The 12,954-nt window shown below is 37.9% G+C and overlaps 1 protein-coding gene across 1 annotated transcript in view; it reads right to left on the bottom strand.

Moving 5' to 3' along the window:
* Positions 1–12,954, bottom strand: part of sgip1b (SH3GL interacting endocytic adaptor 1b) — a 30,381-nt gene that overhangs the window by 5,892 nt on the left and 11,535 nt on the right. Inside the window, 15 exon segments of the mRNA XM_082173858.1 lie at positions 442–506; positions 594–796; positions 1,441–1,573; positions 4,358–4,513; positions 4,621–4,734; positions 4,736–4,797; positions 4,801–5,025; positions 6,234–6,355; positions 7,173–7,850; positions 8,933–9,007; positions 9,111–9,191; positions 10,692–10,756; positions 10,913–10,988; positions 11,095–11,119; positions 12,424–12,435. Coding sequence (XP_082029984.1) covers positions 442–506; positions 594–796; positions 1,441–1,573; positions 4,358–4,513; positions 4,621–4,734; positions 4,736–4,797; positions 4,801–5,025; positions 6,234–6,355; positions 7,173–7,850; positions 8,933–9,007; positions 9,111–9,191; positions 10,692–10,756; positions 10,913–10,988; positions 11,095–11,119; positions 12,424–12,435 — 2,092 coding nt within the window.

Here is a 12,954-nt window from a genome sequence, read left to right as displayed (position 1 = left end):
CGAAAGCTGATCCTCTCTGTATGTTTTTACATTGTCTCCGGTCACGTTCATATGTGAATTGTGTGAGCTTATTTCGTTCATTAGATCGCAAGATCTGAAAAATCCCACACATTTACCCACCCATAGACCCTCTCCTCAAAGAAATCAGGACAGAAGTGTTTGAAAGTGGACAAAAGAGACGGATTAAAACATCAGGTGTAAACGGGAATGTGTCTCCCTCGTCTACTTGTGATCCGATCGACCAAAACGCATCTTAATACCAGGTGTAAAAATAGCCTTAGTTGGGCTTTGTGAATCCTTTCCTTAAGTAATTCAATTTACTGCCATTAGGGCATTCTGCCAGTTGTACCACATTGTACAGTTGCCAACATGAGCTAAACGTTCTAGCAAAGCTTTTAGAGGGCTTCCCTTCCACCGAGTTAACATCTAAAGGGGATTTACCTCCATTTTCAGATCTCTGTGAGAGCTCTGGGATCTTCCACGTAATTTTCTGCGTCTCTGGGTTCCTTTAAAAGCAAGGAATGAGAAAACATTACAATACATCAACACACTGCTGTTGATTTTTTTAGAGTGATTTCTTGATAGATCCTTACCAGGAGGCCGGTGGAAGCATGGCCTGGAGTTTGTTCACGCCACCATCCACAGCTACCATGAAGTGGATGTTGGTGAGTGGTGTGGGAGTGGCCATGGCCTCTGTGTTGTATTTATAGTCTATCCTGAGGTCTGTGCTGCTGGCATCACCACGCCAGCTCACCGCAAGGTTCAGCGGCGTGGACTGGATCCCTTGAGTGGACACCTGGAAGGACAAATCTCAAATATCTTACACTACTATAGAAAGGATGACCAGATTCAGGTTTAAAGGGGTAATGACATGAGAAATCAAATTTGCCCAGTGTCAGGAACAAGTGGATGGTTTACTTTTAATGGCGTCATGGAGGTTTATATGTTTGGTTGGAGCATTTGACTACAGATTGTTTTGTAAATGAGGCACAGTATAATGGAGAGATCGCAAAGAAACTTTTGTTGACAGATGAAACATTGAACTGTACAGGATCTGACAGCAGCAACATCGCAAACCATAAGAAAACAATTTCATAATGTTTTGTTTTTAAATGAAGGTATTATATGGATAATGTCAGTCAATCATAACAGTGGACATTTACTAACAAACCTTTAAAGGAGCCACCCCTTAAAAACGGATCATTTCAGACAATGAGGGTTGAAAATAATCATTTTTACACACACACACACACACACACACACATATATATATATATATATACAATTTTTTTTTTTTTTTTTTTTTGTGTGTTTAAAAAACCTTTATTGACATTATAAATGAACCTCAAGAAACATTAAAATAATAAAAGAAAAATCCATGTCATGACCCCTTTAAATGATGTAGATCCTCACAGATCATGTTTATATGCAAAATCCCACCTGGTACTTCAGCATGTCCACATTGTAATACGTGGCCTGTGGCCTCTGCTCAGCCACTTTCTTCAGGTGACTCAACAAGTTTGGCATATTCACCCAGAACTCCTTCGCGTCACCTGTAGGTGGTGTGGTGTCGCTGCAGGATGGAAATATTTCACGTTAAAATAATGCTATCTCAAAAGGGCTTCAAAATGTTGGTCAAGATGTTTTTTTTTTTTAAACCAAAGCTGAAATCTAGAGAGCAGAGTAGTCAAAGGCTGTTATATAATGCTGATATAATGACACTGCACTTTAATGATAGCAAATAAAATGTATTGAAATTAGCTGAATTTAAATGAATTCAGTTTCACACAATATTTACATTTACTGTACAAAATATTCACTAAACAAAAAACATTTAAAAACATATTTAACATATTTAAATCATCTTTAACTTAATGTCTGCAAGTCTGTAAAATGACCACTCTTGTTAATAGGTTAGTTAACTGATGCAGATCATCTCAAAATGACCAATATAGGGCCAATATATATCAGACTGGACAAGTATATTGGTTTGTCACAAAACAATAAACCTTTTATTTTTTACAGAATTCAGAATTATTGGACAATAACGGCAGATTAGTGAATGTTTATTTCAAAGAACTGGTTTAAAAATGATTAATTTATGCATCTGAGTCATTCTAATGAGTTCCCAGAACTTTTTATCAGAAGCATTTATGTGCAGTGAAAAAGTATTAAGTAACTGTCGTTTATACAGCATTGTTATATTAGTATTATTTCGATACTACTATAGTATTATTGATATTTTTAAATAGCCTTTTTTCAGTTCTGATTTTTGTTTTTCAGTTTTAGTAATTTTAGCACTTCAACTTAGTTTCCAGGTCATGATTTCTATATATTTTTCTACGGTTAAGTTTTTCCCTCTAATATTTATGTTTTAGTTAAAGGGGTGGTATAATGCCCTTTTCACAAGATGTAAAATAAATCTCTGATGTCCCCAGAGTGTGTATGTGAAGTTTTAGCTCGAAATAACTCACAGATATTTTTATATAGCATGTTAAAGTTGTCATTTTTTGAGGGTACGCACTGATTTTGTGTCTGTCCCTCTAAATGCAAATGAGCTGCTGCTCCCGGCACAGAGGGCGGAGCTACAACAGCTTGCACTCACACAGACATGCACTGAAAATGTTTTAAACGTTTAGCCTTTTATGTTCAAACCGGAATCAGAAAGATCGAGAGACTCAAGAAGAAGTGACAACATGTAGACATCATTTCTGAATGGTTAGTTGATGAATTTATGTAGCATAATGTGTAGTTATCTTCTAGTCATTGATTAGCATATTTTGTCCTGATAATCCATAAATCGTGTTCCGGGGGTGGGGTTTATGTAAATGTTAGGGTTGGTGATGTCACTAACCCGGGAGGAATGTTGTGTAGTCCCTACCAGCCGATTGTTGTAGTCCTTAAAAAGCAATTTCTTTCAAAGAAAATATCTCCCTTTGCTTTGAACTTTGAGCGTTGTAACTTTGCAGATGTTGTTTATGCTCAAACAGCAACATTACACACTAACTAAAGTTAAAAAAGTGAAATCATAATCAACTACCCTTTAACAATAATAACAGTTATACAATAGCTATTTATTCAAAAGCTATGTTACATTGTCTACGGTTCCAACTAGGGATGAACATTATACCATATCGGTTATGAGTCGATATTACAATTTTTAAATCTATCTGTACTGTTTATTGTTTAATATATTGTTTGATCCAATATCAGCTGATTTTCAGTGGATTTTGAACTGTTTAAGCTAATTTTCCCTATTTTTACATTTAGATTACCTTTGCCTTCATCTAATGCTTACAGTTAATCAACATCAATAATTTAATAACAAAGTGAAATATAATCTTTAGCAGAATTAAAAATTAATATATATTTTTCATACTGTACATTATAATGTTGTGATGCCTAAATTTGCTTGTAGCTGTCACAGTTGTGTTCTTTTTTAGTTTGCTTTCTGTTTGCTTTTCCTAGCCTGTCGGTGCCGTAGTTAGTTCCCTTGGTTACTGATTTGATTCATCATTCAGTTCAGCTGTGCGAGTTTGATTACCTTTGTTTGCTCTTGATTTTAAGGGTACGTTTACACGACAACGACATGCTTAAAACGGATACGTTTTTCCTTTGAGTTTTCTGTGTACAGATGACACCATTGTCAAAACGATCCCCATTCACACGGATCCGCGAAAACGACTAAAACGCTGTATTCTGCTGCCAGGCCATTAGATGGCGATGAAACACTAGATTGAACACGTAATACACGTTAATGACATCATCTTTTCACAAATTCAAGTTTTTGTTGTTTACACAGAGACCGTTAACTTGCACTTTGAAACCCGGTTTCAAAACTTAGCATTTTCTGACTCCCAAAACGCTTATGTCGTCTGAATGAACGGCTAAAATTTTACGTTTTTAGTTGAAAACAATGTCATGTAAACAGCCCCTAAGTTCCAGTGTCTCTGTTCTCATTTGCCTGGTCTCATCAGTGTATAACGGCTGTTACGTTTCCTGTTACTCATTAAAGACTTTTGAATCTAATCTTTTTCGTCGTGTGTTCTCAACAACCGGTTAGTGACAGTAGCATTTAGTTTTTAGTGTTTTGTTTTTAATACATTTAGAGAAAATAATATATAATTTGTAATACTGACCATACCATAAACATAAATATTGGTTTATTGGTATCAGCCATTATTTTAATATTGAGACAACTCTAATTTCAACATCACTCACCTAAGTTCTACTCTCAAGCAAAATTCTCCTTTACAGTGGGATGATTACAAACTATTTCTAAAACGGGTTGACAAAAATTATTAAAAAGCCTGGTTCAACTGAACGATTCATTCACTAGTTACAGGTGTTGTATTACCAGCACAGCAGCTGTGGGTTGGGAAGGACCTGGTCCAGCTGACTGTACTGGCTGATGGTGAAGGTCAGCACTGGTGGACTGGGGTGGCTGGAGAAGTGTCTGGTGATCCCTGCTGGGAAAGACAGCACCATCTCACCAGTGATCTTCACCAAACACCTACAACACACAGCAAGACACGAGAGAAAAACATTAAATTCAACAAATTTTAACTAAACACGAGCTAAATTCAAAATCTGACTTTAAAATATGCCCTGCAGGCTTACCTAGTTGGATCTGCTCCTTTAAAGTAGGCGCTGATTGTTTCCGTGAAGGCGGCTGCCACTGGTAGAGTGTCTTGGGGTCCCATTGTGAGAGGACTCGGACCTCTGGAACATGCTGAAATACAGAAGGAGATCTAATTTTATCGAAATATCACACAACTTACTGAACTGAAGAAGGCATTATGCCTTGTTATCATCTTCACACTGTGTATAATCAGCGATAACTGACTTGGGACAGCTGTGTTGTGGCCCACCTGACACAGAGAGGTTCAGTTCTCGGCCTAGTGTAGGTGTGGAGGCTGTGCTCAGAGAGGTGACGGAGGAGATGGAGGAGGTGCTCTCAGCTCTGGCCAGAGGAGCAAAGGGTGGAGGACTCCAGGAGTGGATCGGGGGGCTGAAGGGACGGGCCTGAGGGGAAACAGAAATAACAGCTTGAACCAGGCATTACAAATCTGACACCTAGTCCACACTCCCTTAGTGAACAATTGCAACTATTGTTGTCTTTGAGCAGTATATGGGTATAAATACCCATAAATACTTAAGTTTAATGTTTGGATCTTTAGAATTAGTGAGAACAACCAAAGCAATAATTTCCAATGCCAGAGGTACTCAAACATATTAGACTTCAAATATTAGCCCCTTTCACACATAAATAATACAGTATACATAAAACAGGACCTTTTCAAAAATACTGGTAAATCGGTTCCGGCAATTTACCAGTACGAGAAGTTGTAACATTACCAGTAAAATACTGGTATGGTGCTCAGTGTGAACAAAGATTACCGTTATGAGCATGTACGAGGTCCGAACGGCAAATCATAAAGTTCTTATGGAGATGACGTGATTACTCCGTGCTGTTTACAGTAAGCTCTACTGCTTTTTAATAGTTAATATGAGCTAGTTGGACATCTTTGACCGGTGCGCCATGTCTCTCAACTTTTTAAATGTGTCACGCTCGAGACCCTCCCTTCTTTTCCATTCATCAGCATTGCAGCTCTGCAGTTGGATACTAATATGCGCCTCAATATCCTGTCCATCAGAAGAAAAAAAAATTTTTTTTTTACTTAAGTATAAAGTTGCGCTTTACACTTAAGTGGAATCCGTATGTTCATTTGGCCGGAAGCTAGTTATTTTACTTTATAAAGTTTTAAATATGGATATTTTTCTTACACAAACGCATCACTTCGCTTCAGAAGGCCTTTATTAAACCCCCCAGAGCCGTGTGGAGCACTTTTATGATGGATAGATGCACTTTTATGGACTTCAAAGCAGAAATGGCTATTCACTGCCATTCTAAAGCTTGGAAGAGCCAGGACATTTTTTTATTTAACTCTGATTGTATTCGTCTGAAAGAAGAATGTCATACACCTAGGATGGCTTCAGGGTGAGTAAATCATGGGCTAATTTTCATTTTTGGGGGAACTATCCCTTTAACGCTAAAAAGCCAGAATACCGTTGCTTGTATGAACAGCATATTTGTGTAATTCTGGTAATTTTACAGTAATTTACTGGGATTACAGTAGGCTAATGTCTTTGACAATGTGTTGAGAACCACTAGACATCTTCTTTTGAGGTGACATTTTTCAAATGTTCCACAGCAGTTGACAGAGTCATACCAGATCTGCTAGGTTTGGTTTTCCAGGTGGTAGTTTCGGTCGTGATGATGGTCTTGGTGGAAGAGGCGGGATGGGGCTGCCAGCAGACAGTGGAGTGCCAGCACGTGCGGGAGAGGACGGCCCTAAGAACATAAAATCAGATTATTATTACAGAAGTACTTCAGTGTGGTCATTCATTAATTTATCATTAATTATTATTATTATTATTAAAGGAACAGTTCACCCAAAAATGAAAATGATCCCACGATTTACTCACCCTCAAGCCATCCTAGGTGTATATGACTTTCTTCTTTCACAATCAGAGTCATATTAAAAAAATATCCTGGCTCTTCCAAGCTTTATAATGGTGTTGAATAGTGCCTGAGTTTTTGAAGCTCCAAAAGTAATCCATACATTACTTTGGGCTCCATGGGGTTAATAAATGCCTTCTGAAGTGAAGCGATGGAAAATATCCATATTTAAAACTTTCTAAACTATAATCACTGGTTTCCGGCAATGGCCGTAAGCGCCCTCACGAGAGAGTTGAGTTCAGGCGGAAGGGTGACCTCTGACTCAATGTATGATGTATGATGTAGGAGTAGCGTAAGCTTAGGTGCGAATGGACCCCTCTCCCAAAAACAATCTTTTGTGAACAGAACACAGATACGACTGTTGCCAGAAGCCAGTGATTATACTGTAGTTTTAAATATAAATATTTATATATTTATATTTGTAAGGTATTTTTCTTACAAAAACCCATCGGTTTGCTTCAGAAGGCATTTATTAACCCACTGGAGTTGTATGGATTACTTTTATGATGCATGGATGCTATGCAAGGATATTATTTAACAGAACCCAGATTGTATGCGGTTGAAAGAAGAAAGTCATATACATCTAGGATGGCTTGAGGATGAGTAAATTATGGGATAATTTTCATTTTTGAAATGACTGCTAACTCACCACTGCCGGGCCCCGGGGAGCCCATCACACTCCTGTAAGTAGGAGGGGGCAGTGGAGGTGGGGTTCCTCTGAAGCTTCCTGCTGCAATGTCTTTGGGTGATGTGCCAAACACAGTAAACTCGTCCCTCATGCTCGCCAAGTCAGGGGTTCTTCTACTGTCGTCTCTCAAGGTGAGAGGGGAAGGTATGGCTCTATGTGGAGGGTGGTCCGCTGGCAGGAAGGGTAGTCCAGGGCTGGCAGGGGTCACGGGGGACTCTAGGGTGAGCTCAGGCTCTGGGAGCTGAAAGCAGCAGGGAAGGTCCAGGGGACTCAGAGGAGAGTCTAAGGGCGGTGGTGGTGGAGGTGAATCTGGAGGCGGGATGGAGTGCAGGGGGGGAGGGGGCGAGGCGGGAGGCGGCAGGTTGAGGGGCGAGGTCGGAGGCGAGTCCGCAGGGGAAGAGGACAGAGGTGGAGAAGGGGCGGGTTCATCTGGTGGAGGAGGTCTGGCGGGAGAGCCCTCGCTGAAGCTCACCCAACTGCACTGCACCACATCTGATCCAGACCTGGGCGTCTCTACAGGCCCGAAAACACAGTCCAAGTCAGGCATAAATGCCCCTGCGGCCGGGTCAGATAATGAGGAATCCTGATAGGCCGAAGCTGATCCATGTCCTCTGACACTAGGAACCACGCTATAATAACCTGATTGGAAAGAACAACAATGAACTGTCAAATACTCTTCCATCTTTCACCACCACCAAAAAACTAGGGGTGTGCAATATGTATTGCATATATGTGTATATAATTGTTGTTTTAACAATGTTGAAGCTGACATTATCGAGTATGTCGCTCACTGCAAAAACTTGCCTTGAGGGTGCACACTTTCTCTTTTGCCTTGTAAAATAGAGTTAGAATGTCCCCAAAATTCAATAAATGGGGCAAAAATTACCCTTTATGAGCTTTTGTCTTGAATAACTTTTTATACAACAGTTCAATAAACAAGGAAATAATATTGTGTTACATTTTAGACACAATGTTGACAATATAGGTTTTTTTGCTCTATTTCAGCAATGAAAATAGTTTCAAACAAAGCTGCAATGAAACTGTTGTGCGTCTCTGAGCAACACACAATGGACGCTGTACTATCCCATGAGGCCACAGGAGAGGATTTGTGAATGGCAGTGAAGCCCCATGGTTCGGCACGCATGTGATTCACATATTAATTGCTAAGTTTGAGCCTCATCGAGGGAAAGTTTATCATTTGCACGTTTTTTCTTGCCAATTTACACATTTAAGCGATTTTAAACCATTTCAGCGCAAATGCTGTTTTAGATGCAGCTTCTGTAGCAGTTCTGCAGTGCAAAAAAGATTTTGTTGATATTGATTTCATTTGATTGGTAACAGCCTATATAGTGTCTTATTATTCTAATTTAATTTATTGATCAAATGTAAGAATTTGACAAAATATGATGTATATATCTAATAAGGTTAGAAAAAAATTCCCTTATAAAAGGTAAAACGCCCCTGGAAATCAATTTAGGGTGGCAAAAATGTCCACAACAGACCTAAACCAGTAAAGGTACCAGCACAAAAACACACTCAGCAAAATAGTCAAATTATCGTTACTGACAAAATCATGGAAAATATTGGGATATCATTTTTGACAATATCGCACACCCCTACCACAAACATAAAGCTAGGAACAAGTATTCTAGAGAAAGACGATCCTGGAACTCAGTTCTTTGAAATGCTTTGGATGCTTAATTGGAACTGTCAGTACGTACCGGAGGATTCTACAGAGCTAGAGCTGCGTCCAGGTGGAGTGACAGGAATGTTCTTTGGAGGAAGTGGAGGCGGAACTGAAAAGACAGTTGACAGGGCATGTTCGGAAAGAAGTACTACCTTACTGAATATTGCGCTGAATAAAGACTGTTTTGTAAGATGATGAATGTGGAGCAGTACCAGCAGTGGGCAGAGATCTGCTCAGAACACAGGTGGAGAGAGAGGCGGACTGACACCAGGGCTCCGGCTCAACCAGGAACACTGTCATTATTAACATTAATGAAAGAAACGCCCATCAATACAATCCTTGACCAACACAAATATTTCATAAGACAAAGCAAAGCAAGACACAGAAGGACATTTTTCTGATAAACTGATTAACCTGTTAACTGTCACCCCCTTTTTGAGCATAGATTTTATCTTAAATGGTTGTAATTTATGAATACTTAGAATACAGACGCAAGTCTCTTTTTAAAGGAAACAATCAGCAGATTATTGCAGAAGTGAAAGTAGCTTGCAAAAATAAAAGTGTAAAAAGTTATAGAAATGTAAAGGGTTTATTGTAAAGTAAATGTACCGAACTGAATTTTTTTTATACAAAATATATATTTTACAAAATAATTTGGACTCTATAATGGCTAGAAAATCAATGCCATATGTCTAACCAAGTTGTGTTCCAAATTTGAAGTTGATATCACAAAAATGTAGCCCGCTAAAAGGTTTTATTGTATCATATCCATGGTAACGCAATGTCCAATTTCAAAACGGTATTCATAGGATGACGTTTGAGTGTTTAAAGTGCCCCTGGTATGCTATTTCCTATATTACCTTTTATTTAGTGTGTAATAAGGTCTGCAAAGTTTTAAAGATCAAAGCGGAAGACAAATAAAGTGATTTTTTCTCCTAAAAGAAGGGATCGATTGTGAACTGCTGAAACGAGTCGTCTGCAATTCCAGTCTTACTTCCTGTTACAAACCTATGTAACATGAAAAAAATTTGCATAATGCAAACCTATGGTCTTCACTGGTTGCCCACAAACAACCGGCCCTCAAACACTGTGGTTGTAGCTGAGGTCTGGTAGAGTTTGGTTTGTGTTGTCAATCGCCGAGAAGACGCTGTTTTCGGCGCTGCAAATACACTTTGCATGCACATCAAAAGGACGCGCGCTGGAATTGATACAGAAAAAACGATGCCATTGTTACTGTTCGTAACAATTTGTATACAAGTGCTGAGGAAGCGTCTGGGGCTGAAATTCAAAAACGGTAATGGGAGTTTCGTTTCTGGCACATGCTAAAAGCAGTCGACCAATCACAACAGACTGGACCATTTGACCAATCAGAGCAGAGTATTATCACTGAAAGAGTCTGAATCTTTGAGCAAACGGCTTTTAGGCTCTTTGAGGAATGAGGTAATGCTGCAATAAATGTATAATATGATTTTTATTTTATTTTTATAATTTTTTTACTTTTGATGCTAAATCTATTGTAGGAGACCTCTGAAATCAAAATTAGGAACATTTAAAATAGCATAATGGGGCAACTTTAAGCTTTCAAATTATGCCTAATTTATGATGATTACTAAAATTTGTGGTGGGGAAAAAAAGGCAATAAAAAAAGTGTGCCAAGAGTCCTGGTACTGAGACACTGACAGTTAACAGGGTAATCTTGTAAACCACATATACAATTTTGCCACATAAAATAACTCAGCAATGTAAGGTTATTTAGAAGTATGAATGTAACTTTCCATAATGGAAAGCATTACCTTCTGAGTTGTGTGCTTCGAAATTGGTCTCAAACGGTGGGCCGAAAAACGCTGCTGTGTGTTCTCTTTTTATGCGAGACAGAAGAAAAACAACAAGTCCAAAATATACCAAGAGTATTCAGGCAGTGAAATTTAGAAAGGTTACTCAACTGAAAATGAATAATTCAATAGTGAGGAGAACCACAAAGTTTCATAAGGATTGGTGATGATGGCACACTAACCTGGGCGGGTCTGAACCAGGCCCTGGGGTTGTCGTGGGTGTTGGAGTAGATCGTCTTGGTCTGGCAATCTCCTCACCTGGAATATGCAAAGAAGACAACTATTTAAAAGTGACAACCATGATCGACAAACTGAAGTGATACGACAATACAAGTCAAGTCGATATTTCCAAATGAACACTCACTTGACAGGTTTCGTTTCATCTGGCACTGTAACAAAGGTCACAGAAGAAGATAACAAAGACATTTCAAGGACCACAAACACTATACACAACATTTATATGAACTAACATGATGGGATAGAAACTCTTTTCTTTGATATTCACACACATATCACTATAAAACACGTATAAAAAATTAATCTCCGAGGTGCCTGGGAAGATTTCATAAACTACCGTTCCAAAAACTGGGTTTGGGAAGATCTTTAAAATGTTTTTGAAAGAAGTCTATTATTTGCACCTAGTTAACATCTTGCAAAATACTAGAATTTTGTGATATAAACCACAACTGCCAGTTCTAAAGTCAGAATTGCGAGATATAAACTCCCAATTCTAACTTTATAATATGCAACTGCGAGTTATGTCAGAATTGTGAGTTATAAAGTCAGAATTGTGTGATATAAAGTCAGAGTTGCGAGCAAGCTTCCATAGTTTTCTATTTTAATATATATCAAAATGTAATTTATTCCTGTGATCAAAGCTGAATTTTCAGCATCATTACGCCAGTCTTCAGTGTCACATGATCTTTCAGAAATCATTCTAATATGATGATTTGCTGCTCAAGAAACATTTCTTATTATTATAAATGTTGAAAACAGTTGTGCTGCTTCATGTTTGTGGAAACTGTGAAATATTTGTTTTCAGGATTCTCTGATCAATAGATAGCTCAAAAGAACAGCATGTTGTAACATTATAAATGTCTTAACTGTCACTGTTGATTACTTTTAAGCATCGATGCTTAAAAAAAAAGTATTAATTTCTTTAAAAAAAAATATATACTGACCAATAGACAATTGAAATGACCAAATGAAAGAGACAAAACAATAGAACTAATATTAGAAAACTACAGTAGATTCTGATTAGATGGGCCACAGTATATGGAAATATATGCATACCTGTGACCACATATTATTTTTAAGCAAATACTTATAGCTAAATCTCTACCCTTTGATAGATTTCTACCAGTGCACTGAATATACAGTCCCATCATGTGAGATAACAGGTATTATTTGACACCTGGACATTGTTTTCCATCAGTTCCATTTATCATTGAAAACTAATGAAGCTTCTCTGACACAACTGATGAGCGGCAAACATCTTCAGGTAATGGACAACAGAGTGAACTCCATCTGACATTCACACCCAACATGCAGTACAGTAACACAACATGAAGCATCATCCCGATGAAATGTTCAGTGTAACACAGCTTCTATTGCGCATGCAATAGCAACATCAGTATCATATCAGTACATTTTGGTAATATTTATCTATTACATTTACAATGACCATACTTACTGGACTTCGCCTCTGAGATCAGCAAAAAAGGAGAAAGAACAGACCTGGTCAGAGAGTGAGTAACAGATCAGTACTATTAACAAAAACAATATTTAGAAGAGGAAAACATGCTTGATGGATCTTTCCAGGTGGAAGCACACTTCTTCATTATACATGAAAGCATTAATGCATTATAAATGCATTTCTGTGACTCAACAGCATGTTTATGGGTTTATATAACTTGAATGCAATGTATTGTCAGTTGCTTTGGATAAATGCATCTGCATAATTCATAAATGTAAAATTTACATAAAGCCTGTAATTCAAATAACTTAAACCATTTCAATTAAAAAAAATAATTTATGGCTGAAACATATCGCTCATTGTTTACTTAAACACAGTTCTAGGGATGCAGCAATATTCAAATTCTGAATGATACTGTTCAAATAAAAATAGTTGCATGTTATGGCCAATAATCAGTCAATATTAAATTTCAATACTATTTTGTCTAAAAAAAAATTAAAAAAACACTAAAAACTAAAATAAATCATT

This window comes from Leuciscus leuciscus (assembly GCF_965113295.1).
Source record: "Leuciscus leuciscus genome assembly, chromosome: 6".
In the NCBI taxonomy this organism is placed as follows: domain Eukaryota; kingdom Metazoa; phylum Chordata; class Actinopteri; order Cypriniformes; family Leuciscidae; genus Leuciscus; species Leuciscus leuciscus.
The sequence above is the reverse complement of the archived record's forward strand: the minus strand, read 5'-3'. Positions and strand labels throughout refer to the sequence as shown.